Source organism: Phlebotomus argentipes, unplaced genomic scaffold (assembly GCF_947086385.1).
Source record: "Phlebotomus argentipes unplaced genomic scaffold, Phlebotomus argentipes genome assembly scaffold_18, whole genome shotgun sequence".
NCBI classification, from domain to species: Eukaryota; Metazoa; Arthropoda; class Insecta; order Diptera; family Psychodidae; genus Phlebotomus; species Phlebotomus argentipes.
This window is the reverse complement of record NW_026776177.1, coordinates 15183790-15210796: the sequence shown is the minus strand read 5'-3', so window position 1 is coordinate 15210796 and position 27007 is coordinate 15183790. Positions and strand designations below refer to the sequence as shown.

The 27007-nt window shown below is 40.3% G+C and overlaps 4 protein-coding genes across 6 annotated transcripts; 2 read left to right on the top strand and 2 right to left on the bottom strand.

Moving 5' to 3' along the window:
- Positions 1-7754: 7754 nt before the first annotated feature.
- Positions 7755-18215, bottom strand: LOC132260929 (receptor-type tyrosine-protein phosphatase N2). Of its 2 annotated transcripts, none has more exons than XM_059759333.1 (9): positions 17944-18215; positions 15973-16103; positions 13507-13560; positions 13103-13448; positions 12556-12766; positions 12130-12475; positions 11121-12061; positions 10421-11061; positions 7755-10217 (listed from the first exon to the last, which is right to left on the bottom strand). In XM_059759333.1, the coding sequence occupies exons 2-9, from the start codon at positions 16076-16078 to the stop codon at positions 9905-9907; spliced, it is 2958 nt and encodes a 985-aa protein (XP_059615316.1). In that variant the 5' UTR covers positions 16079-16103; positions 17944-18215; the 3' UTR covers positions 7755-9904. The 2 variants fall into 2 exon arrangements, with proteins under 2 accessions (XP_059615316.1, XP_059615317.1); XM_059759334.1 differs by having other exon boundaries at positions 11121-12055.
- A 1828-nt stretch (positions 18216-20043) lies between these two features.
- On the bottom strand, positions 20044-24327 carry LOC132260931 (protein Star). Of its 2 annotated transcripts, none has more exons than XM_059759338.1 (5): positions 24265-24327; positions 23534-23761; positions 21959-22395; positions 21067-21240; positions 20044-20990 (listed from the first exon to the last, which is right to left on the bottom strand). In XM_059759338.1, the coding sequence occupies exons 2-5, from the start codon at positions 23736-23738 to the stop codon at positions 20802-20804; spliced, it is 1005 nt and encodes a 334-aa protein (XP_059615321.1). In that variant the 5' UTR covers positions 23739-23761; positions 24265-24327; the 3' UTR covers positions 20044-20801. The 2 variants fall into 2 exon arrangements, with proteins under 2 accessions (XP_059615321.1, XP_059615319.1); XM_059759336.1 differs by lacking the exon at positions 24265-24327 and adding an exon at positions 24120-24225.
- A 159-nt stretch (positions 24328-24486) lies between these two features.
- LOC132260932 (protein TIPIN homolog) lies at positions 24487-25392 on the top strand. Its single transcript, XM_059759339.1, has one exon. The coding sequence runs from the start codon at positions 24606-24608 to the stop codon at positions 25389-25391; it is 786 nt and encodes a 261-aa protein (XP_059615322.1). The 5' UTR covers positions 24487-24605; the 3' UTR covers position 25392.
- Positions 25393-25463: 71 nt separating this feature from the next.
- Positions 25464-26969, top strand: LOC132260930 (growth hormone-inducible transmembrane protein-like). The gene is made up of 5 exons (XM_059759335.1): positions 25464-25583; positions 25646-26023; positions 26084-26225; positions 26288-26757; positions 26819-26969. Exons 2-5 carry the CDS (start codon positions 25710-25712, stop codon positions 26901-26903), a joined length of 1011 nt encoding a protein of 336 aa, XP_059615318.1. The 5' UTR covers positions 25464-25583; positions 25646-25709; the 3' UTR covers positions 26904-26969.
- Positions 26970-27007: the final 38 nt, after the last annotated feature.

Below are 27007 nucleotides of genomic sequence, written 5' to 3'. Positions count from 1 at the left end.
AAAAGTCAAATGCAAGAAATCATTAACTGTGTAAGAAAAACGAAAAATGAAAAGGACCTTTATGTTTTGGATCCCTCGTACTTACTGGAACGAATTGTGGTCTTATCAAATGTGCCAAGCTATGAAAAACTCGAAGGACTGAGTGATAAATTTGTGAAATTGATTTTTCATAACAATAAGTCTGATCTTCTACCGAAATTTCTGAGGCAAAATGTGATTGATTTCATCAAACCTATAAATAACAAGAGGAAATTCATCACCAGAAAAAATTTTATAGGAATAATCGAGACTGCAATGCAAGAAGTTGAATTGAGAAGTATGACAGAATCATTTTTTCAATCACTCCAATTTCCTGTGAATTTCGATAAGTCGATTCTGGAGAAATTTCGTCACGAATTGGATGAGAAGAAAATAATCGAATTCGAGGGAAATGATATATTATCAGTGCTCAAAGTTTACGATGCTCTGAAATCCAGTGAAGTGAAGGTTTTTCTTCTACGCTTATCAATGTTAAAGAAGTCTTATGAGACTTACTTCAGATTACCCAAATCGAAAATTCTTATCTATGTTGATTCTGCGAAGAACTGGAAAGAAATGCTGCAATACGAGAATGTAATTGTAATTGGTGGAAAAGGAAAAGTCGGTGAGCAAGCGATAAGCATAAAGAAGCCCGCCTTTGAAGAGTTTGACGAGGACACAAGGAAGATATTTTTCAGGAAGAGAATCAATTTACAAGGCGAATCAGTGCAACTGTTTCTGATTAATTCAATTATTACAACAATAGATGAGAATTACGTGAATTTTATTAATGACTTAATGGAGGAATTGATCACGAAAGACTGCATAAATTTTGGTGAAAAACTAGCAGTAGAAGCAAAATTCTATATTATGAGATATTTTTATGATAACACTGACAATACTCAATCAAAGGAAGCATTACATGATGCGGATCTGCTGAAAATCTTGTATATGCGCAATATTATCATAGATGCAGATCCTGGAGTGGGGAAAACTTCAACTGTTGTGAGATTAGCGACGGCGTTAAAAAAAGAAAATCCCCACTATTGGGTCAGAGTACTTTTCCTTACCGAATTGACAAAAATTTTCCATGAATTGAAATCCACCAAAGCAATTGACATTGAAAACTGCGTATTAAATCTTCTCACATTCGGTCAGCCAAATCAAGAAGTTTGTAAAACTCTGCTCAAGATCTACATGAAACAACAGAAAAGCGTTCCTATTTTCATCTTCTTCGATGGATTTGACGAAATCTATCCACATTATAGTGATATCGTAGTAAAATTGATAACGAAACTTAATGAATTGAACATCAGAACCGTTGTCACTACTCGAAGTCATTGTTTGGCGAATTTGGAGTCTGTAGAAAATATTTCTATAATGCAAATGGATCTGTTTCAAGCGTTTCAGCGCAACATATTCATCCGCAGATACATTGAGATGCAATATCCGGAAGATGAAATCGAGGAAACTCTTATACAAATTGATAAACACATCTTATCAAGCGATGTATTTGATGATAAATTTCTTGGAACGCCAATTCTACTGCGGATGATCATTGATATCTTTAAAAAGTTTCCTGATTTTGTGCTTAAACTAAGCAAGTTGAACATTTTCAAGATCTACAATGAGATATTTGAGATTTCTTTCAATAGCTACTATGCCAAAGAGAGGCTTGAGCCTACTTTGAACGTCGTGACGAGTAGGAGAAGTCTGGAAATGAAAAAAATCAAAGAAGTTTACTCATTCCTGGCTATTGCAATACTACAACCAGGAGAAAAGATTCCTCATGATGAGGTTGAGTATGACGTGACGGAAATTATCTCTCGTGGCTTCGTTACAGTATCAGCAAGAGGTGAACTTAAATTCATTCATCGGACCTTTGCTGAGTATTTTGTTGGAGAAGCTATTGTTAAGGAAATTACCAAACAAAATCATGCACTGATAAGATTTATCACTGAAAAGTGGCAAGAGCAGATCGCTCAATTTGCATACCTTTCACTTTTGGATAAAATGCAAAAGAAGAGCCTAGAATTTCATGATGTTGGAACACCACAAAAGCTTAGGAGTGTGTTCAAAAGAATCTTCTTTAACCGACAGAACTCAAGTCCACACGAGTTTGGAATTGTGATTGAATATATCGAACATAAGACTTCAAGAGAAGAATTCTTGGACTTTCTGAGTTATCAATTTGACTCATGGAATAAACTAACCGGAGATCATATAGACTTCCTTGAGATGTTCTTGGATGAACGCTTCGGTCCGACATTGACAAACTCAGTTCTAATGAAACTCGAGTCGAAAAGCTTCAGTGACATTCTCTATTTTCACACACGATTCCAAAATCTTCTTATCAGAAGAAATATCTTGAGTGAAAGTGAGTCTTTTGATAGAATATATACTGACTTTGGTGCACAATACAGAAAAGATGTGGAAATTAATCTATCAAACATAAGCGCATATTTCAAGGAAAACACAAATTATAGCAAGGAAATTCATTTCGCTGTGTTTGAAAACAGAAAAACAACAATCGAGTCTGAGGTTAAAATAAAAATTCAGCGGAAATATGAAAAAATCGACAATTTTGAGAAACAGGATGTCGTTCTAATGAACTATTTGATTCTCTATTTGGAGCAACCCGACAATATGTTGGAAGATCTTCTTACATTCTTTCATAAAAGGCAGATTCTTTTGCATTTTTTCGAAAAATTATCAGACATTAGTATTTGCTTTGATTCGAGACATATTGATAAGCTGCGAGATTTTAAACTAAAAGATTACGAGATATTTGCGAGGAAATGCATTAGAATATTTATGGATAATAACTGGGTGTATGAAAAGTTCGACGGCAAATCTCTACTTTTCTACTGTTGGAGTAAGAATACTATGGCCATGTCAATTTTTTTGGATCATCTTCCAATGCAAGTGATATTCGAATTGGCCGCAAGTCCCAGCTTCAATGGGAAGTCAGCCATAGAATATTATCAGACTGAGGAAGAAGTGAACTTTCCTCTCAATTACTTGGAATATTTGTACAAGAATTCACAAAAAGAGGATTTGTTTCAATGTATTGTACCTTTTCGAAGGGATCACATTAACATCAAAGCCTATTGCAAAAATATTAACCTGCATTACATGCTCTTCTCCTCAAAAAGAAATAATGTTATTGACGAACATTTCTACGAATCCATGATAGAAAAACTAATTGAAGAAATTGTGAAAGAAGTGGAAGAAATTCAACCAAATCTTCTTCATCTTTTCGCTTGCAACTCAGAATACATTGACTTGGATCAGGCGTTCGTGGAGGAGTTTTTCAATGAACTGGAAAATCGTTCATATTTCATGGAGGCTTTCGGGGGACGGAGAAATTGTCTGGTGAATTGGCTGATGATAGTTGATGACAATGGAGATAATTTGTTCCATATCGCCGCCAAAAGAAACAACAATTTCTTCATGGAATACATTATTCCGAAATTGACCAGTGAAGAGTTAACTGACCTTCTCAAAATGACCAATACAAATGGTCAAAACTACTTCCACTGTCTATGCAATACCTATCATATATGGGAGTACAAGGTTTGCATTCCTGAGAATGATCTTGAAGAAATATTTTTGCGCCAGGATGTGAACGGAAAGACGCCATTTCATACCCCCAGTGCGGATTTTTTTGTAACCTTTGGCCCTATGCTGAGTGACGATGCACTAATAAGACTGTTTAACTTGCGAGATGTTGATGAGAACAACATCTTCCATCATATTGCCAGAGATTATCAGGCTTCTGAAGATAGTGGGATGGCAGAATTGAGAATGTTTTGCACTCTGAATCTCTCACCGAAAGTCAAAGCAGAAGCTCACAAAGCGTGTCTGGAGAAAAACTCAGAAGAACTGACACCAAATGATCTAGATATTAAGCTTACCATATAGAGAGGGAGATTAAGTGTTAAAATTATCATATGTTTTGGTAGAAATATAATAAAGACACATCTGCTTTTTTATCAAGATTTGACTTGATCGCATTCTTCGAGGAATTCCACTCAATTTTCTCAATGGGGGGCTCAAGTTTGAATGAAATTGCAGCGAAAATTACACTTTAGTGCTCCACTTTCGACATTTAAACACACATACCGTGCCAAAGTAATTCGTAAAAGCTGTATAAGTGATTTTACTGCTGTGCGTAAATTAATATTCATTGCTGATCATAAGTAAATTGCATGCAATTCTTTCCCTCCATTGTTCAGTTTTGCAAAATTCATCTGCAAATTGACCTCCCTTGCCTGGCATTTTTTTTTGTTGTTTTTTACACTCTTTCAGACAATGAAAATTTTTATGCTTCTCTTACCATCTCTCTGGCCAGAAGTATTTGGGCCATTGGGCACGCGAATGAAAATGGAAAGTGAGGGACTTATCAATACAAATACTAATCACTCTCAATTTTTGTTCATCTTGCTTTTGCTGTAGCGAAAAATTCAATTATCGACATGTGCTGTATATTTTTTGCATTACCATTTAATGTACTTTTCACGTGCTTCACACAATTATTCGCGAAGCTTCACAGCAAATTTACTTTTGCAGCCACTCAGAGGAATTTATTGAATGCAAATCAAATCGTCTAATGACTTGAATAATTATGCCAGTCTACAGTGTTGTGGAGAAAAGCATGGTTCACATACGCACATGCATTCTGTCGATGATTTTGACTTTGAGCATTTGACCTTAAGATCTCGACTTCCTTTCCAGATCACACGAGAACATTTGAATATCGTCTCATCGATAAAATTTTATTAACCTCTGCACTCTTTCGGATTATAATTTCAAACAAGATTACGTGTTGGGAATAAGAGTTGGAGGTAAACATTTTGTATAATGGGAAACTTTGACCTAATAGAGAATGGATCTCATTCAATTAACTTTTGGCGAAATGAAAGAATAAACTATACACAAATATTTTGTCATGAATTTTAATGAGGTCTTTAGAGTCAATTTAGTGTATTCATTTATTCTCATGTTTTCACACCATTCTCAAAGACTTTCGAGGGGGTTATTTTACCGTAAAAAATTGTTTTGAATTTCATGGGTTCACTGGAAATATAATGTTAAAAAACATTTCTACTCCGTGAATCACTGCACAAGATCACGATCACCGGGCACATTAAATTCAAAAGAGATAAGATTGTTTGGAATGGAACACGCGCAAGGGAGGGAAGTTAGTCTCAAACGATGTACTTGGGGCACAGTATGTAATTACTCATGAAGATGCATAAGTAATTTCAATTGTTACAGCATGGCTCATCCAACATGCCTTGTTTGTTCTCAATCATCCGAATATTAATACCTCAAAATTACACTGCAGCGAGCAAAAGTGAAACTGAATGGGATAAGTTATGATATTGAAATGTGAGGCAATCTCTTAATCTCATAATCACTACTCTTTGTTTCACCTGCCGCAAAGAATGAGACGGAAATCATCTGGAGACTGTCTAATTGAGGCAATCAGAGTGCGAGTGCCTCGTAATGAGACGCAAAGGACTGTAATTGTTGGTTGGGCGGCGGCAAAAAATGATGCATTAGACTTTCAAATTCTTTCATAATGTTCAGGGGAGGATTGATTTGAAACGTGTGGCCGTCTGTTGTGCCCACCGAGATGGAACATGGCATTTTTTGCGCGCGCCGGCGATCCCTTAGCTTATTAGAGATCGTTGGTCTCTGGACGCGCCATCGGGCGGCCCAAGAGCGCGAAAGAGAGGCCCACCACTGGAGGAACTACGAAGCGAAACGAAAAATGTTTATTGGATATAGTGTTGTTTGTACTTTTTTCCATCATTTCTTCTCCTCCATAAAATATCCCATTGCTCGATGTGGATGTCGATTTATCACACCGGAACCGAGAGTAGCTCTTTACTTGACGGCACACGGACAATATGAATCCCTCAGCATTGGGTTTACTCACTTAATTTCCAATTCAGTCGTGCATGAATAAATATAATCACTTTTATTTATTCTCCAGGCCAAAATATCACTCAGTGGGAGATCATCGAGATAATTATATCTTTACAAATTTCCACCCGAAGGGGCCACATTTCTCCGCTGCTTGCGATAAGATACGTGCGCCGGAGGCGAAGAAGACAAGGCAATGGGTAGAGATCATGTTCTATTTTACGATGAAATTCTTTCCACCATTCATGGGACGCGTATCACAGAGTAATTAAAAGAGACGCGCTCTGTGTGGCGGTACTTCAGGGTAGATGGAGTGAAAATAGAGTGAATTTCTCACACATAAATGCATTAAATTCACGGTATTATTTGCGCATATCTGAAAAAAACACACAGAAGAGAGAGAATTCTTGCGATGGGAAATGTAATGAAGAACAATACGAATTCCTTACATTTTTCCGGTGAACGTGTGACGGTCAAATATAAGGTACAGTTTTAATATGCAAAACTGTCGACGCTGCCTATGTTAAATACCCAGTCACTCTGATATTACTTGCATTTCACATCGAAAAGTCATCAAATTTGCACTTCCAACACAATTTTTTACCAAAGCCTTTGTCACATGCTTCCTCTCTCTCCCCTTGAGTGTCTCCAGAACAATTCTGTGTTTCGGAAATGCCTCAAGTTGGTGTGGAATGTAAATGACCTCCGCAATCACTGGTTGAGGTAAACAGAAATAGAGACAATCTCTCGAGCTGCAGACAATTGCTTATTGAGTTGGAGTTTCACAGGGAGTTAAATCCAAATCCACGCATATAGAAGTGCAATTGAGGCTTCCTCACATGGCTCTTATCGAAAATCCACTCAATGCCAACGCACAGAAATTGCATAAATTCCATCCTTCGTGAAAGAGCGGAATTTACACCCGGAATTTATTGTACGCCAGATAGAATTTACACTGCAATGTGTTCGCAAAGGAAGTCAAATTTGGGGAGAACTTAGCACGGCTGATTTTAATGAGATTGCAAATTTTTTCAGTGGAAAAATATACAAAAACAGAATTTTTATTCAAGATAGAGTCTTGAGATTAAGTGCATGACGTTGAAGTGATGGAATTTGAAAATCTAATAAAAATTTCTGGGTCTCTGATGAAGCTTCCTCATTGAGATGAGGCAAGCACGCATGCATAAATTCAACATTTTAGGATTGTCTGAAGAATACGATGGGACTTCTTGTTCCTCTTGAATATTGTTAAATGTAAAATACTCTCATACCAGCTGAGGAATGTAAATTATAGGTCTCCTAATGTATTCCTTGCTGGTCCAATTCAGAACAACTCATTGAATTTCATTGGCTTTTGTGAGAAACAATCAATATTCCAAACCCTGCTTTATTCTTTTACCACAGTAGAGAAGAAAAGATTCGTCCGAATTGGAATTGTCTCGAAATTTTAAAGTTTTCAACATAAATTTTGTTACCAGGACAAGGAAGACTTCTGGCGAGATGAAGTTGGGACGATTGCCGAAGATGGGAAGTTGTAATTTCGTGACTGTGTGCTAGAATGCAGATGTGCAGCTTGTGGTCAAAAATATAGTTTTTTTCTGCTTATTAGCTATATACTCTTGAAACATCTGCCCTCCACTTCGGGTCACCTTTTCTCTGCCTCTCTCGTGGTGCATCTCGAAATCAATTTGGATGCACACCCATGAGTATCGGGTGGCAGATGTTTGGCTCGTGTGTGGAAATGTCTCGCAGAGGCCAGAGAACAAAAATTTATGTCTTGCGGGGTTAAAATTAAAGAAGTCTTGTAGTAATTCTATTGTATTATATGTCCTCTATATATTGTTTTACATATTCGTCATACTGTAGTTCAAGTTGAAAGTCCAAAAATGTATTCTTTGGGATGAATCTCTAAAAATGCACCTCAATATGTTATCCACACTAATAATTGGAATCTTTCTTATTACTCTGCCTAGAGCATTTCGCATTTCTGTGGATATGAAAGTAAACTAGAATGAATATTGGAACAATGAAAAACCAAAACTCTCTCTCTCCTCGATCTTTTGGAATCATCATCAAAATCAATAATGTTGACTTCTATGCTTTGCAGTTAAAATTTAATTTTGCCACAACATAAATTACAACATTGAATTAGTTTGCAGAGTTTAATATTTATTAATTGATTTTCTTCCTCTTCCTTTACCTCTTAAATTCTCATCTTTCTTCTGGATAATTCATATATTTTTTTTTAATAACTTTTAATATGTGTGTATGCGTAATATTTTCAATAAGTTAGTTGTTTTTTCCAAGAGATTAACTTTAGTAGTTGTTTCCATTAGGTTTTTTTCCTTCCTTGCACATTTATACACAAAAATATAGATATTACAGTCATATATTCTTACTTTTTAAAGTAGATTAGGTATAGTTTAATATACATATAGCTTTCCTCAATCTATTTCTTCATATCTTTTACAATGTATACGGAATCCAAAAATTCAATACTTTTTATTTCTGTTTTTTTTTTACTTTTTTTTTCTCAAATAGTGCTTCAATTTAAAGAAGAGATTTAGGTCATTACAGATTCATTTTTTCATCAATATTTCCTCTAAGTGTTCATGACTGTTTGGTGAGAAAACTCATGGGAGTGCATAGAAAACACAAAAAATATAGAGAAAAATTCTTCATTCGTTTATTCTCCTTTCTTATCTCATTTTTTTGGGAAAAGTATGAATTGTAAGCCTCTCTCTCTCCTCTCATAAAAATTCTGATTGTTTATCAACATTTTTGTAAGACGGAAAAATTTATAAATCAATTTTACAATAGACTGTATTTTCTCATAATTACATTCAGTCTGTTCGTTTTTAAATTTTTTTCATGTCTCAGGTTTTCTTCTTCACAAATTTTGAACGTAAAACATGAGTGAAGTCATAATTTTTGCACTTATATTCCCAACTATTTGTGTACTACTGTGTTATCTTTGGATTTTGAGGTGAGAAACCTTGAAACGTAAGTTTGTAGACTATGTGATATGCTAAAAGTAAGAAGGTTTAGGTGTGTGAGCACAACAAAGGAATCAGATGACCTGTAACAGGCTGGTGTTAGATCCTCTGATTGTCTGTTAAAGCTTCCTTTCAATGTTTTCCTCTTTGTATATGATAATCTTTGATTCAAGTATCTTTGGTAAAAATCTATGATATTCTGCAGACAGAAAAATAAATAGACTTTAAATCTTCTCTTTTCTTAACAAGTTTATATACTCTCAGCTACTCTTTGATCTATCTTTCTTTCATTTGGATAATATAACTTGCAATATGTTGATATTTAGTGATCTCTTTTTTTCAATCTCTTTTTGGAAATATTCTCTTGTAACATATGAAAATATACTTTTATATATATTCCTTTTTTGGAGGAAAAATACTCACTAAAAAAGTAAAGAGAGAAGCAAAATTCCTTTCTTCTTGGAATGACAATCCCTGATTCACAATCGCATGTTATCACATCTTTCATTCATTGAACTGAGAAGAAGACAAAGCATTTCCTCTCAGGAGGAACCAATTGATATAACATTACAAAGTAACAGAGACTTTAATGCTGAGGGGCGAGAAATGGAGCTGAAGATACAAAAAACCCTGAGGCATAGTCGATATTTGAAAGATTCAATTGAATATGTTGATGTTGCTCGAACAGTTTGTGTGAAAAAAAGGGTTTTTGGAACAAAAGGCGAAGAATGTCTTTTCTTCATCGCACAACACGGAAAGAAACGAAAGGAAAGTAGTGTGTAAAACCCCCAATGTGAGATGATCCCCTCGAGAGGTGTCCCATGCATCTGGCCAGGGGAAAGTTCTCTGGCTGGTAGATCGCTAACTCCCTGCCAGCGAGACATCTCTTAAGGGAAATTCACTAAACACCCCTTTTTCTTCAACATTCTTCAGCATGCAAAATCACTAAGATTGATCTATTTCTTTTCAGCTTTCTTCTCCGCCTCCTTGGGCTTCTCCTCAGTGTCTGGATGCTCCTTCAACACATCTTTGTCAATGTCCCTCTTGTCTTGTGCATTTGCTGTTGGAAGAGCCTTGAGGATTGCATGCACCTCCTCCGCCACCGCCATCAGGACAAATTCAAACTGCTGCCGTGTCGCCACGAGGCCGGCGCGCTGGTCACGCAGGTGCTCAAGCGTGGCTGCAATGTCAATCTCGCGTGCACCCTTGTTCATTCGCGCCAGGACCAAGTCGAGCAAAATGTATGCTCCGGTCCGACCAGCGCCGTTGCTGCGGATAAAGCATTGAGGTAATTTAATTTAAATGCATCTCACGTTTGCAGCATTTTTCGAGAAATGCATTGATAATTGCGCTCGGCGGTTCGATCAACAAATGCAGGAATACGCAATTGCCTGTGTGTTTTATCTGGTTAAGTGTTTTCCTCCACTTTTTGATCCAACCGACTGGAAAGCAATGCGAAGAAAGAGTCTCACCTGCTGTGCACGACGATTGGGCATGAGCGTCCGCGGTAGGATTTATTCACCTTTCGCCGGAATTCGAGGAGCGCCTTGGCCGATGTGGGAATGCCGGTCAGTGGCCAGGAGAGGAAGTGGAATTGGGTCACCGTGCGCGTCTCACCTGTCTGCAGGTTCTTAAGATAGAAGGAGCGCACGAGGTAGTCATCGCACCAGATGTGCTCACTCACGAGATGCACCTCGTAGATGTGATACACCTGAGCCCCCTCCTCTGGCCAGTAGCGAGCACACGCCGCCTCTCCGTTCTCCTGGAGGCGGCACAGAGCCACGATCACCACGGCGCCCTGCTCCCAAATCATCTGCCAGAAGTGCGAGATGGTGGCCTGAATGGGGCCCTGTGCGGCCACGTAGGCCGGAGCTCTGGGATCGTGATCGGTGATCGTGGAGGCGTTGATGTAGTCCAGGCCGTCAGCATTTGATAGGTGATTGAGGACAACGCGAGAGTGATCGAAGGGAAGCGGCGCTCCGGTACGATTGAAAAGTGTGCACTGCTTCTGCAGGGCAGCTTCTCGGGCATTTGGTTCGGCCTCATACCGACACAGGGCCTCCCACTCTCTCTGCAAGCGTCCCTTGTTCCGCAAGTGATCCTCCATGTAAGACTGGGAGAGAATTGCAAATTATACCACTTAATTTAGTCACTCTTCAATGTCTAACCTACCAAAACCATATGTCCAGTTGAGATATCCATGTTCGTCACCGGTTCCTCACTCCAGGACGATGTGCTGCTCCTGGAAGACGGTGGGCGGCCCTCATTCTCCTTGGAGAGCGAAGTTATACGCCCTCCATTGCCACCGTCATTGCCTTTGCCGGCCATTCGTGCTCTGCAGAGCTCCTGATAATCCTTGCTGCAGCTGTCTGGCGGCAATCCCGAGTTGATCCCACTAAGTTTGTCACGCTTCCTGTCATGACGCTTAATCAGGAAGAGTGTGATGACAATCACAATCACCGCTGCAGCTCCCGCTCCGGCAAACATGTATGCCATCACGTGAGTCACATCGGGTCCTTCTTCCTTGGCCACGACCTTTGAGCTGGTCACACCACCGTTGGGATCTTCCTTGGTCTTGTCGCCAACACCCGCGCGAATCACCACAACTCCCAGTCGCCTGGACAGATTGTTCCTCACGCGACTATCATTGATGGCTCTGGCAATGTCTGCGGCGGTCTTCTTCTCGGGATTCGCCTCCACACGGAAGGACACCTCGTGCCGGTCAACTCGTGGGTGAGTGAAGTAGTTTTGCATGTGTAACATCTCTGACAGGGCTGTCACGATGCGAGATCCATCGCGCCAGTTGTCGATGGGGGTCTTGAAGATCACATGGGCATATTCCATGTCCACTGAGTGTGGTGCGTGATCGTCATCATTGCCATCGTGCAGGACTTTCTTGATTTTCGGACTCTCATCCACCATAAAGTGAGCCGGTAGCACTTCCTTGTTGCCTTGGGCGACTGGTAGCTTGGGTGCTTCATGAGGACTCTGGCTGGACGGTGGCGGAGCCGCAGGTGGTCCGGGTTTCTTCACATCCAGACGCTCATGTCGCGTGAATCCCAGCATGTTTGCCAAGAGATCTCTCGTTTGCTGTTTATCCTCCCCATCTGCAACTGAAACATCCATTAAGTGAAAAGTAATTCAATCTTTCTCCCAGTAAATTCTAAACTTAACAACTAACCATACTGCTCCTGATTGCCTTTTTCTGGTAAATAAACAACACCTCCCTCAGTGTAGACGCGAGACTCTCTCCCGGGATAGTTTTTACGATTCTCCTCTGGTTCACCCTTGCGACGAACGCTGCCCATATATTTTCCAATTGGCATCTGATGTAGACCAGAGTAAAGTACTTCGGGGGGCAACTCATTGCTCTCCTCATCTTCTGTGTCGTAGAAGTAAACTTCCGGGATATTTCTATTCATAGCCACTTCTCTGAATGATGTTGTTGGTATCCCATAGTGGTAATTCACCCTTTCACGCTGCTCCGGCTCATTTAGCAGCTCCTCCTTTAAAATATCGTCATTTTCCTGGCATGATATGGGAAAAGAAGAGTGATGAGCATGATGGTGTTTAACAAGATAATGTGAAATTATTGTACGCGTGAAACCTTGAAATGGGATCTGTTGATATTCTCGAGGGGATTTTCATGATTTTGGGCATGATGTCGAGTGCGTGCTGTCTCGATTCTCTCCTGTTCTTCTGCCAGCAACTCCTTGAGGATTTCCTCACTCAGCTCATCCACAACTCTCGGATCAATTGCCGCATTGGACTTCTCTCGTACGCTTGGCGACTCAAATGACGGATTATCCAATTGATTTCTGAGAAAATTACATTAAACAATGATTACTAAGTTGATAAATATGTAATTGTGAACCGAACTTGTGATTTTCTAGGAGACATTGTGTATATCTCATCAATTTTCCATAAAATTGAATGATTAATTAATGAAAGAAGCCTTAACACGCCCACGTTTTGACGATTTGCCTGTTGCATAGTCTCTATCATAATTACTACTTGTAGCTTAGTTGTTGACCAAAAAGCCTCTCCTTGCGAGCACGGCTTTTCTACGGTACATCCATGACTGCATTCAATCATAGTTCTCGACAGATAATTACGTCTATCGATTAGCAACACGCTCGCCGGAAATAACTCACCTGGGTTGGATGTTTTTCTTGGGTGGAGGGAAGTACACCTCGTCGGCGAAGGTTTCCGAGGGCGGGGAGAATCGAACAAATGCCAGGGGACTCTGAGGGTCGAGAATCTGAGGATCGGGCGTGAGTCCGGCGCAGAGATTGTGGGGCATCGGGGCGTCATTGCGGAGGGCGTACAGAGCTCCTTGAATGCGACACTGTACGAATGGGTGATCCCACGTCAAGCCGGCGCCCTCGAGCTCCTCCAGCATCGTGGCCAGGAGCCCGGATTGCTCCTCCGTGAGCGGCTGTCGGGTCAGTTGTTCAGGTTGCACTCCATACTTGGGGAGGCAGACTCCGAAAGCGAAATCTGAATGGCACAAAAGTGTTGCAGGGAATGATGAAAATAAGGAATTGACTAGACTTACCATCGTAACACCACTCCAGTTGCTCCTCGCAGAGAGACTCAGCAAATAGACAGCCTGAAAAAATAGTATCACAGTCACAATCAAGATCATAACGCAGCTATTCATGAGATTTAATTTTCCACATCGCGAGTAATGAATCATTGCGAATTGGCAGAAATCCTCTTTGAAGAAACATTTCTTCATTTAATCTCGACAAATTCTGCCTCACAAAAGCTCAACATCCCACATGCGTTATATAATCACGAGAGAATTTACTCAAAAGTTTAGAAAGATATCAAATTCTATTTTGAAATATGCGCGGAGGGAATATATTTTAAATAGGAATTCCAATTAGATGCCAAATGTTGGAGCTTTTCTCTGCTGAAGTAGATAAATGGATTTGAGCTTTTTGATAAATATCTGTGAAAGCGCAAGACGGAAAGCGAGGGATTAAAAGACATCATAAATAATTAAGTTCATCCCTTCGGATGAAAATTGCTCATTTTCAGGGAGTTGCAGGAGTGTGAATTTTTGTTGTTTGCTCCCTTTTGCCACTTAATTGATCTCTCGAGGGATGAATGAAACCATAATGTCTGACAATAACTTTTCTGCAAACATTTATGGGCATGAAAAGAGAATTTTGAGCCTTCCATTTAAATCGGAGATCACCATTAATATTCCAACTGCGTATCGAGGAATTTATTCCCAGCATTTTGATATTCACATTATTAAAACTATTAAAATGTTTCTTCACCTACACTGTTCGTCTCGGCGAGTCTCTTTTATTACTCCAGTTCTTTCTTCTGCCATCGGTATTTCTCAGGAAATCATTTGAATTTCAACTTTAATTGCACTGTCAGTGGATTTATCAAATGGAATTTAACATATGAGATGGATTTTCCCTCGAAAAAGACACTCTGTATGAGATTGTTAAATTTCACGACTTGTTTATTATGATAAACAAATATGGTAACTTGCCTCTTTGTCAAATGAGTCAATTTGCATGGATTTCAGATACCTCTAAGCATTTGAGCACAATTATATTCACGTTATTGAATCATATAAAAAAAAATATTTTTATTAGACGAACCCACAAAGAGTTGAACTTCAAATTTTGAAACATTTTTTGCACCTCACAATCAAATAAATATTCCAATCACGTCAGATAAATTTTAAACATCTCATAATATTTGCATTTCAATGGTTTTATTGCAGTCAATTGGACCGTTTACAGCAAATATTGCGATAGTTTCTCACTTTATTTGCGCAAAATTTTCCATATCTCACCTCTCCAGGCGTGTTCATGACATGCCTTCTGCAAATTCACGCTCACACAGAAGTTAATTATGTAAACATTACGAAATCAATTTGTTATCATGAGCGAAATATTCATCTTCTGACGTCATTCGCTCTTATTTCCATAAGCTTTTATCATAACTGATTATGAGAAGGATATAATGTCTCATTAACTTCCATGTGGGAGTTAATGTTCTCAACCAGGGGTAGTTTTGTCTCACTATTGACGATTCCTCTACCCATGAATTATTCTCGACGTAAAACGAGCTTCATTAGTGCACAAAAAGAGCTCCCGATACTCTATTAATGTGCAGTGCATAGGATAATTGTAATATATTGCCTCAATTAGTGACTATACTTACAAAGTGCGATGGTTACGGTGGAAATTATTTTAAATCATCCAGTTTGTAGTAGAACAAACGGTCTTTAATAATTTCCTTTTAATATTCTTTATTCTCTGAAAACTTTTCCCGCTCAATCACGTCGAATTTATTGTCCTTCATAACGTGACTTTCCTCTTGGGTTATTACATAAATTCACAACTCGACAATTGACAGACTTCCGAGAATTTACGATAGAATATCTTGAAAAGTACGCTAAAAGTTTTCGCAATTTCCCTTCAATTCTGCGTAATTCGAAGAAACAATATAGGCTATTTTAATTTCTAGAGCTTCCTTTGGGGCGAACGCTTTCACGGGGGAGAGATTAAAGGGGCTAAGAAGTGAGATTGAAGGGCAATTCATATTTTTCCCTTGTCACCAGGATACAAGAGCGAAAGTGTGCGGCTTGTCTCGAGACAAATTACCGAGGATGTCTGTGAGAGCTTAAGGCAACAACATCATCTCACATTATTCGAGAGGAGTATTTTTCTGGGGGAAAAAAGCTTGGTGATTAATTTAGTTGGACAAATATTTTCAGCCACGTCGGCGTGTTATCTGAAGCTCTGGCAAGGGGAGTCAAACTCAATAGATTTCAGCTGTTTGGCAATATCACAGTCTCAGTGGATGTGGGTGGGCGGAAATGTAATTATTGATTAGATTCTGCGATGTCTTTCACTCGTTCTCGCGTGGAAGAAGTCAAACGGAGGCAATTGTGAATTCAGAGCCCGCATTATTGCGAGTCTGAATTGAGTTTATGCTCCTCCGCTTGAGGGGTGGAAGGCAGAGACGGTGGGACTGGGCGAGCACTCACCTATATTTCCATCAGCCACAGCACAGTAGAAATTGAGGTGGATGGCAAAAATGACGCCCGTCCAGAGGATTGTCCATTTCTTCCTTCCGTACTTTACCATCTTCATGTTGTGTGATCTCGTGAGCCGTCACCTGCAAAGGCAATCAGCAATAAATCCAATTGACTCGCACACGGAAAATTTCATTCACAAATTGATCATTGAAAGCATCGCGAGCCCCATTGAAAGCTCATTTCCTGGGCATCGATGCGGCACAGGATATTTATGATGGTGTATGTTAATGAGGTATTTTTAGACCAGTGAAAAAAGCCACGCCACACATATTTTGTAAGGGGAGACAGAGAGGCCCGCCGGGGATGAGGCTGAGAGAATGTGGGGTGAACAATGAATTTCCTCTGGCCACCCACACGTTCTATCATAGAGGAATTACCCACACAGAGAGAGAGAGAGTTCTGTGGCCCAACTGTGAGAGAAGGCAACCTCTTATTGACGTCATTGCGCGCTGAATTTCACCGCTTTTCCCATTTTTTGCCCCTTCGAAGCCAGGAATGTGTGGAGAATTACCATCTTTTCCAGTGTCAAAATAATTTCTGTCGCCACGACATTCTTTTTCCACACATTTAATTAATCGCACACACACCTCATTATTAAAATCGCTCGAAAAGTGCCTCTCACGGATTTCTATGTATGACGAGGGTATAAGAAACTCATTTCGCTTTCGAATATCCATAGAAGAGGGATGTAAATAGCAGCGTATGAATTATTCCCGTAAATTCAAGTGTTCTATTGACAGATTCTAAAATAGATTCTGTAATATACGATGAGTTTGTTCAACACGCAGAACCATGGTTTTTAGATGGATTGTTTAAAAATTCACAGTTCCTTGGAATTACAGTTGAAGCGAAAATAAACATTAGAGACAATCGCTCAAATCCATAAGAAGAAGTTCAACAAATTTGTTCGCTACATATATATTATTACATATTTTATTCTTCCTTCAGCGCTCTTAATATTTTTTCGTTCAGCAAACACCGAGAATATTCATATTATTATTCATATCTAGGGAACAGTTTTATGAAAAGGTTGAGAAGGATACAAAAACACACACTTGCACGCCTTGATTCAAATGTGTTTTCTTTTTAAAGTAATGCACCCTCTGTTTGACTAAAAATATAACCCTCATGACTGTATGATTATTATTCATTGCCTAAAGAGGTATTCATTTTCCCGGGACAGCTGCGAATTGTTTTCCTCCTCTCGCTGAGAGACTTTCAGCTTTAATTTCTCAACTCTTCACGTTATTCCAAACAATTAATTTTATTTTTATATCAAAGTTGTTATTAAATCAGCGGCAATTTGTATTTAATAGCCTGAACACTGTGTAGCGATAATAAATCACTCTAATATTGTTCATGTACAATTTTGCATTAGGAATTATTTGAATAGATTTTTCACTATAATAGGAAAAATGCATCGCGCAGTAAAAGGTGCAATTATCCTGTCGCATTTATCATTTTTCGCAGAAAGCAAGAAAAAGCGTATTGTGTCGCCACTCGAGTGATGCGAAGCACAAATCAATCTGTCGCCTCGAAAGGCCATACCCTTTTCATCGGCGTCAGGATAATGCTGGTCGAGGGGATTTTTCAATGGCTAGAAAAAGCTCTCATGAAACATTCATCAGTGATATTCCCGTGAAATGTCTGTTCACGAGGTGAAAGAGTGAATGGACGCGATGTGAAAATTCGCATATCTATTGATTTTTCCGTGGGAGATACACCAGAATACACACGAAAAGTTGTCCAACAAGTGAGAGGAGACATTTTATCATGAGGGATTGATTAGATAGTGAATGTGGGTGGGAAAATATGCGCTCAGTGAGACGCAATTTGTGCGTTTTCGGAGGAAAAACCACCCTACCATATTGATTGGGGTTTGGAACGCGCGGGGGCTCAAAATTGAATGGGGAGACTCACTTGAAAACGGCTCCCGAGGCATTTTAATCCATCTTCCTGCTAGACCCTTCGCGGGAGTGCTGTTCTTCCAGGATGGTCTACGGCAAATGATCGGCACTCGCGTCACTGAGACTTGATTACCAGACGTCCAGAGTGGCCTCGAGCTACTGCACTGAGCTACCTTCTGGTGAGGGTTCTGCCTGCAAAATTGTACCCAAAGTGTCCCTCCTGCCTTGCTTGGAGGTGGGCGTGCGTGCTCCACCCGGAGAACCTTTTGCACTGAACACCACAGAAGAACTGAGGCGAGAGTCGCAGAGCGTGGGTGACACAATCTCCTAAATCGATAACTTCCCTCAGACCTGCTGGATGTTGGTCACACAGACGCATTTCGCTGGGGAGCATGCGCCACTTTTCCGCAGGAGACTGCGAGCCAGGAGGGCACAGACGAGAGAGCGAGAGCGCCCACGAAGGACAAAAAGCCCTGTGTGTGGAAGCTCTAACAAGTTGCATGAGAGACTCCATGTTTTTCCCGCATGTGTGTCTCCTGGCTGAAAGAAATGGTGATACATTTCAGGAATTAATTGGACGGAGAAGTAATGCCATTAGTCGGTGCTGAAAACGGCGTTGACATTGCACATGAGAGCGTGCTCTAGAATGCCCTGAGAGCATTGCAATTCACCAATATTTAATGATCATCTTTCATCGCAGGGATTCCGATATGAGCAAGCGTCTACATTTTATTCATCAAGGACATTAGCATATTCAATGTAAACTACACTAACATATTGCCGGATATAATCCCCATGTTTGTGCCCTTTAACCTGAGGGAGATGATAGTAAATTGACTGGCAATTTTGGCCTTTTGCCCCACAGCTTCACCCTCATTTCGTGAGCAATATGCTGGGGTGAAACTATTGGTAATTTTCCCGGTCGCCTCACTCTGGCCTCTGTTTACGCGGCAAATAAATCACGTCACTAAATTGACCCTCAATTGCACCATAATCCCCAAAAGCTTCTCCCCATCTCACTCGTCATCACACCCACTTCACCTCATGTTTTCATGCTGAGGCGCTGTGCCTCTTCACGAGATGATTCTTTTTCGATCATCTCAGGGCGGAATTTAATTCCATCCGTCCGGTTGGTGGAGTTGAGATGGGATGAAATTGAAATTTTCCACAACCACAAGCTCAATATTGCTCCCATCACATTTACCTGTGGGCTCGAGGTCTGCTTCAGCGGAAGAAAAATCCCCAGCAAGGTTGAGAGGACGAGGAGTCATTGGGAAAGAAATTTAATTATTTCCTCAACCGAGGATTCATTACAATTTAATTTGATTATTTTGCAAATGACATTAGAAAGCATTTCAGTGCTTTTTCCCTTTGGCATTACAAATATAGCGAAATAATTCCTGTAGACCGGAGGAAAATCACCCATTTTGCAATACTACAAGTAAATTTTCCCAATTATCAAATTGAACGCCTAATTGTAATTTACACAGCGGCTAGATTCGTATTTGTAGGATAAACAAAATACCTGTGTTTTCACTGCTGAAAAATTTACGAATCTCCTCCAGTTTGTGTTTGCAGATGAGAAAACAAGCTGAACGCCCATGAAATTTTGCATAATTCATGAAAATTCATCCCGAAGAGAGAAAAAGCCTTCTATTTATGTACAAGTGTAATTTTTTACTCCTTCTACAGAAAAATATTATAAAAAATGTGGATCGTAAAAGTTAAAGTAAAAAAAAATTGGGGAAAAATACTATAAAAAGCCTTAAATAAATCAAACTGAATAAATTCTTTGATTGAAAAATATCCTCTCGACTAATAAATTGTCATAAAATTAGCCTGGTCTTAACAACTACAAAAGAATACTTGTAAAAATATCTAAAGGCAAAAGTGCATGACAAAAAAACACTTTAATACTTGGAAAAAGTGCTAAATAAATAAAAATTATAGCAAATGTGATAAAATTTAACACTGCACGCAAAAACGTATATTTTGATTTTGTTCTTTAATTTGTGATTTATTTAGTTTTTTTTTTATTAATTTGCAAAAAGAAAGGCAGCGAATAGGAATGTGTAAACAATTTAAGTGACTAACATTGTTCTCTTCTCTTAAGGCTACAATTTTGCTTTTTTAAATACAAATTTTAAGGCCAGCGATTAATCTATTAAATGCTATTATTGAAGAAAGTAATCTACTAATATTTGTGAGAGTAAGAAGTGTTGTTCTTTTATTTATCTTATGTAGTTAAAATAGAGGCAATATCTCATTCTCTTCCAATTTCTCTTATCTAAAAAAACTTACTCATTCTCATTTGAACAATGAAACTCTGTCGTAAACCTCTCAATTCCGACTGTAAAATACAATATTTGAGGGATACTCTGCAGTCCTCCTCATTCTCATGTTCTTCTCAAACAAGAAACTATTATTATACTATTCTCGGGATTTTTCCTATGGTTAAAAATACAAAAAAATTCGAGTAATATTTGGTATACAAATATGTGAAAATTATATCTGTTATAGTCTCTAAATATCGAAGGGCAGGCAGGAAAAATTTACCTTTCGGGAGCAAAACTAAATTAACCTGAGATTTTTTCTTCTTGTTTCCATAATCTAACTTGATTATATTCTCTCTTATTTCTTCCCAGAAGAAGAAAAAACATACACAAGACATGGACTTGAACATTCACGCTAAGCTACTAAATCTTTGTCATTTTTGTGCTGTAAACTTGTATGTATTCATGCATTACTGATCTTACTTTTCTCTTAACTCTTTTAAAAAGTAATAATACAAATTTTTGATCGTTGGACAGAAGAAAAGAGACTTTAGATAACTTACGCAAGGTGAAAGGCCACATTGGAAAGAAAGGCCAATCAATTGTGACGATTGTATTGGTAAATAAGGTTGTTCTTGAGATTATGCATGAGTCTATAGTTTTTCCCAAAGAGAAACTTTGTAATATTCTGCGAATAGGCGGGGATGTTCTCTTCTTCGAGACGTGACATGAAGTGCACGGATATTATATCAATCCTCACCCTCTCGAACGGTATCGTTTGGAGAATCTGCACAAGAGAAAAAGACGACATGATGGGAATAACATGCGATATGAGAGATATTATATTATAATGTGGAGCATACCAGGAATTCTTGGTCATGACATCCGACACTCAGCAGATCAATATTTGTTGTATTCATCGCCAGCAGCATCGTGTACACGGGAAAACACTTCACTCGCGGATGAAACCATTCAGTCTCCTCGTCCATTATACTATTTATTTGGACTTCGCTCTCCTCCTCGTGGTGCAGAGTTATCTGTGGAGGAGAGTTTTCAACAAAATCAATTAGTGTCCACATCATTCACGCCTCTCTTGCGCCTCCTTTGCACATTCACACAAGCACTCAAAATTGATTTATGCCTCACAGGTGGATTCGCCAAATGAAATTTCCATCCTAGTGATTATCTTTGCAGCGCTATTATTAGCCAATATTATCAAGAACTCATCGAATACCCAACTTCACACCTCGTCCTTCTTCACACTCTCATAAAATCGACTTTGAAATATAAATGCGCAAAAAAATCAAAGGTGTTTAGTTCCTTTGATGTGCCAATTGGCTTCTTTCTGCTCTGCATATGCAATGCTTTTCATGCATCTCATTTCGCATTTTTTCCGAATCAAATGACTCAAATGGATGGAAAACTAGCAAATAGTAGAAATTTTCAAAGAAGTTTATTTAAGGAGTCAAACGCCAGGAGCAAAATGGAAAAGAAATTGAATTTCTCAAGGATTCTCATTCATAGCAGTACAAAGTAAATGCTCTATCGATTCACACTATAAAATATACATTAATTTTAATTCAAACTTCCTGCTGAGGAATGATAGAAACTTCTTGATATTGTGAAAATCGATTATTCTTATAAAATTCATGAAAGTTCTTCCTCAAATCGTGACTTGAACGCTTTCTCGGGACTCAATTCACAATATAGCGAGTGCAAATAGATTCTGTTTGCATTCCACAGTTTTCTACTCACCTCCTTTGGGTATTCATTTGGTGACAGGCACGCGTGGACCACCTTTATGCTGCGCCTGTGGTAGTTTTGTTTCAGAAAGGTGAAATATTTGCGCGGATCAGGCTCCACGATGACGCCTCCCCATCCCAGAGTGCTTGCCAGCCACGGTCCGGATAGGGCCACATCGCTGCTGCCAGGCAGCGATTGCAGAAACGTGCCATTGCGCCTCTCGCCGTTTAGATGAGCCACAGCGCTGGCCAGTTCAGCGGCCAGCTCGTGTCTGCCGGTAAAATTGAGCTCCTCACCGGGTTCAGAGTTGAGAACAAAGGGTGGGATGTGCTCGGACTTCCGCATCTGCACCTCGCGAAAGTAAGTGACGAGAAGTGGATTGTCTTGGGACACTCCCAGCAAATCGTAGTCCCGTGACATGTTGAGGCGAAACTGTTGATGACGAATTTCTGCAAGAGAAAGAAGACACACCATTGATATTCCGCAATTCTCACACACTGAGTCACTTCTCTTTGTTTGCCCATCGCACTCAGATTAATTTATAGCGACAAGAGCCTCCTTCGCACTCCTATAGTGCAATTAAGTGGCGTTGAAACGCGAATGAGGGACAATGCTTCTCCACTCTGTGCGTCTCTAAATTCTAAGTACGATTTCATACATGTGGACAAAAACGGCGATCTCAATGTCAAAAAACACTCACAATTTCCACTGATGCAAATTGAGATTAAAGACTCACTTAAATTTTAATTAGACTCCCATTCAATGAAGCATCACACTTATTTACCTTTTGTCTCTCGAATTTTCAGCAATCAACTCTCATTTTAATTCTTAATGTGCAATAATGTTTGGCATTTTGCCTCACGCTTAGCGTCGCCCGATTGCAAGCGGTGATACAATTTAAATAATAATTTCCTGCCCACGCAAGTGTAAACAAAAAAGAGCTCTTGATAGCTTTCTCAAAAAGCGGATTTATCGCAAAGTGGAATCTCCCTATTCATAAAGGCTGCAGAGAGCGGCTTTAAACGAAACATGAAAATCACTTGGGAAAGGAAAAGGGAAATTATTCACAGTGTTCAGGCGAAATTGCTGTAAAATTGCATTAACTGAATGCATATTAAATACTCTGTCTCATCTTAAGATTAGGAGACCTGAAGTAGAGAATAGACAAGCAAGGATGAAGCAATTTATGCTCATTTAAGCCCAATTTTCAATTTAATCTGTTTTGCAGCTTTTATATCGCATAAAATGCTGTAGAATGTGCGCAATATTATCTCTATTTCTTCATTGAATATTTTTTTCACTGTAGCCACATAAAAATTTAATTGAATTTTACACAAAAGCCCATTTTATCCCCCCAACTGTGCGCCAGCATGAGCAAATACAAAAATTCCCGATCAGGGAATATTTTGGAAGAAAATAACACACAGAGTGCAGAAACGATGGATAAAAAGAGCTAAAATGGCAAAAGACCCAAGTTTCTTCCAACCGCAACAATTTGTGGGGACTTCCGGTCTCATTTGAGCTCCGTTCGCTATTGCTCCACTTTGTGTGCCAATCAAGCCGCCAATTAGTGGGTATTTTGCTCACCAGTGGTGTCCATGTAGATGATGAGGATGCTGAGGACAGTGGCGAAGGAGATCAGACAGAGAGCGATGGGCAGGAGTTGCCTCAGGGGCGACGGGCCCACGGCTCGGCCCGCCTTCATGGACACCTTTCCTGGTCCGCAGGATGCGCTGGGCGTCATCTTGCCTCCGTTCTGGTTCCCGGATAAGTTCAGTGATTTCGCGGTCATTCTGGGCTTCCTGCAGTGGCAATCTGTGGAAAGGAAGAGAAACGGACGCGTTAGCTTACAAGTTGTGTCTGCTGTAAACACACGGCCGAAGCCTCTGAATCACTCCAGACAGTTTGGATTACGGGCAGGTGTTCAGCGAGCATTTCGGAGGACAATAAAAACTCATCGACCCACAAAAAATCCACGTAAACCAATCCCTCGGACGCTTCCCATGCAAATTGCCTCCTCGTCAACACTCCATGAACTAGAGTAAATAAACAAATTTTCGTTTCAGTGGATTTTCTGGCCGAAAAGCTTCCTTTCCACTCACTTTGGCTGTCTGACATGGAAAAACCCTCGCATGACGAAGAGACAAAGTTCCCCATTCCCTTCGGAAATTACCTCTACAATAAGTGCATTTCCCGATGATTCCTGTAACTGGGACCGAGTACGTGTCCCTATTCTAGAGACAGTGTCTGCCTGGACACTTTTAGGACATCTAGAAGACCTTCTTAGTGCTGATGCCAGTGAAATGCTACCAAATTACCATTTGCACTATGGGCCTTTTTTCTCTCTCGTATTTCTGCACTTTTCCACACTTCCGCTGTCACGGGAATACACACACTCGATAGTATATTACTTATTGTAACTATTAAACTTAAATCTACGTAAAAATCGTGAGTAGTAGTGGAAATAAATAGAAAATAAACTGGCCCACACGACAATATCAACTATTCCGGAACTTCTGAAGCCATCTGCCACTGCACGAAAGTTGATGCTCCCACTTAACGAAGAAATAACGAACTGACAGCACGTCTTGGGCTAACCTTACTTCCATCTGAAGACGCGGGAATTGTGGTGGACGGTGGTATCGCGAATCAAAACAAAATGTACGAATCCGCGGAAAATCCCATCTTCACGGAGGATAACTATGATCTGGAGGGTGAAGGAAGTGACCAAGAGACTGGAGATAGTGGAAATGACGGAGGACTCCCGAAAGTACCCACGGAACCTGCGAAGGACGGTGTGAAAGTGGCACCCAAGATAGTCATCCGGAAACCACGGGTCATCCTTACCACGGCCAAGCTGAAGGGCGAGCGCGGTCTGCACACAATTGAGGACTACTTCCGCGATGTGAAGTTCAAGGGAAAGGGCCATGAGGCTGAGGATGTCACACTCATCATGCGGAAACTGGAGCACTGGGGTCATCGAGTTTTCCCTGCAATGTTGTTTGAAGACTTTCTCACACGCTTGGAGGAGTTATGCAGAAAGAAGGACGTCCAGAATCACCTCAGATTGTATAAGTTAGGCATGCTAACGCCAATAGTGGGAACTGATGATCAGCCAGAGGAGAGAATGAATGAAGACCCTGTGGATGCTGTCGATGACTTCGACGCTTTACTCTCTGAACAAATGGAAATGCAAAGAAATGTCTCCAACAAGAATTCTGCACAAGCTTCCTCCAGTTCGTATATGGATTACACATTCAGAGAAGATCTGGAAGCAGATTCATCTCTGGGAGTTGCTGAAATTCCCCCAACGCCGCCTCCAGCGTCAAAGATGACCGAAGAGGCAAAGGCGAAGATTGCAGAGAACCGAAGAGCTGCCTTGGAGCGTCTCCGAGCCAAACAGGCAACCCAGTCTGCTGAAAATATTGCTGATATATCTGAATAAAATATCTTCTAAGTTGTGCAAAAGTAGACTTCGCACAGAATTTTCCGCTTCGGTTCCATGATTGAGACAATTACCTATAGGGCTTCACGCTGTCAAAACAATCACAAGTGGAGTTGTGTTTCTTTGGGAAAATTCCTCAAAATCGCCAGTTTTTATTGACCTACGAAGGATAAAACAACCTCCTGACAAAAGGTATAATCGCATTGCTTGAGAATTCGTATAGGTATTGTGAAATTCTTTTGTTTTTTACTCAGTGCAAATTGCGTCACAATTGTGAAATTTCTCGAAACCTGCCCAGAAAGAAATTGCGTCTGAAAGATGCTTTCCCGACTGGTTTTGTCTGGTTCCTGCGTATCCAAGTCGGCTTTTAATGCTGCCCCCATCAGGCAGCACTCCCTGATCATCCGACAATTCGGCCGCGATGCCCGGGAGCAAGCTCGGGAGGGTTTCTCGAGTAGGATGGGAGCTCGCACGCGGCCCAGCCTCAAGGAGAGATTGATGGCGCCTGCCGGACCCAATGCCTTCAGCATGGGAAAGGGAGCTCTTGTTGGAGGATCTGCTCTCGGACTCGGAGCACTCTGCTTCTACGGATTGGGTCTGGGAAAAGGCACTAGCGCTCTCAACAATTCAATGTGAGATATTTTCAGATATGTTTCATATTTCATACTAATAGACTTCTGCTTGACTCCTAGGCTCTGGCCTCAGTACGTCAAAGAGAGGATTCACAATACTTACATGTACTTCGGCGGCTCCCTGGCCATCACAGCACTCACGGCTCTTGCAGCTTTTCGCTCTCCAGCTGTCCTCAATATTGTCAGTCGCAATGGTTTTCTGGTGAGTTGCATCGGTGTAGTTGCGAGCCAGTAGGATTCTAATTAGTTTTATTTCCTTTACAGGCGATTGTACTGATGATGGGTGCTGTTGTTGGTTCTGGTTCGATTGCCCAGTCTATTCCGTATAGTGAAGGCATTGGGCCGAAGCAGTTTGCCTGGATGGCTCACTGTGCTATTCTAGGGGCTGTCATTGCTCCCCTCTGCTTCCTTGGGGGCCCCATTTTGACTAGAGCCGCTCTGTACTCCGCTGGAGTGGTTGGAGGACTCTCCACAGTCGCAGTCTGTGCACCAAGCGATAAATTCCTCTACATGGGCGGTCCTCTGGCCATTGGTCTGGGGGTGGTATTTGCCTCCACACTGGCTTCCATGTGGCTACCTCCAACAACAGCTCTGGGCGCTGGTCTGGCCTCCATGTCCCTCTACGGCGGACTGCTGCTCTTCAGTGGATTCCTACTCTATGACACCCAGAGGATTATCCGACGCGCCGAAACACATCCCATGTATGCGATGCAGAAATTCGATCCCGTTAATTGGTATATAATTCTTTATTCTGTTTTCCAAGTAATATTGTCTAATGTTACACTTTCCTTTCAGCGCGATGTCAATTTACATGGACACATTGAACATCTTCATTCGAATTGCCACTTTGCTGGCGGGAGGTGGAAGCCGTAGAAAGTAGGCAGAGGAATAAATTTTGAAAATAAATTGTCTGTGAATTCTCTAATAATAAATAAATTAAAATGAATGAATCGTTTTATTCCTAGAATTCAAAAACCCAATTCC

What these genes read in the sequence shown, in the direction of transcription:
- LOC132260932 (XM_059759339.1), top strand. Translation starts at nt 24,606, where the DNA reads ATGTACGAATCCGCGGAAAATCCCATCTTCACGGAGGATAACTATGAT.
- LOC132260929 (XM_059759333.1), bottom strand. Translation starts at nt 16,078, where the DNA reads ATGAAGATGGTAAAGTACGGAAGGAAGAAATGGACAATCCTCTGGACG. An exon ending in TGTGGCTGATGGAAATATAG is followed by an intron (nt 13,561 to 15,972) that starts GTGAGTGCTCGC and finishes CTATTTTTTCAG; the next exon opens with GCTGTCTATTTGCTGAGTCT. An exon ending in ACTGGAGTGGTGTTACGATG is followed by an intron (nt 13,449 to 13,506) that starts GTAAGTCTAGTC and finishes TGTGCCATTCAG; the next exon opens with ATTTCGCTTTCGGAGTCTGC.
- LOC132260930 (XM_059759335.1), top strand. Translation starts at nt 25,710, where the DNA reads ATGCTTTCCCGACTGGTTTTGTCTGGTTCCTGCGTATCCAAGTCGGCT. An exon ending in TCAGTCGCAATGGTTTTCTG is followed by an intron (nt 26,226 to 26,287) that starts GTGAGTTGCATC and finishes TTTCCTTTACAG; the next exon opens with GCGATTGTACTGATGATGGG. An exon ending in AAATTCGATCCCGTTAATTG is followed by an intron (nt 26,758 to 26,818) that starts GTATATAATTCT and finishes CTTTCCTTTCAG; the next exon opens with CGCGATGTCAATTTACATGG.
- LOC132260931 (XM_059759338.1), bottom strand. Translation starts at nt 23,738, where the DNA reads ATGACCGCGAAATCACTGAACTTATCCGGGAACCAGAACGGAGGCAAG. An exon ending in CATCTACATGGACACCACTG is followed by an intron (nt 22,396 to 23,533) that starts GTGAGCAAAATA and finishes TTTCTCTTGCAG; the next exon opens with AAATTCGTCATCAACAGTTT. An exon ending in GTCATGACCAAGAATTCCTG is followed by an intron (nt 20,991 to 21,066) that starts GTATGCTCCACA and finishes TCTCTTGTGCAG; the next exon opens with ATTCTCCAAACGATACCGTT.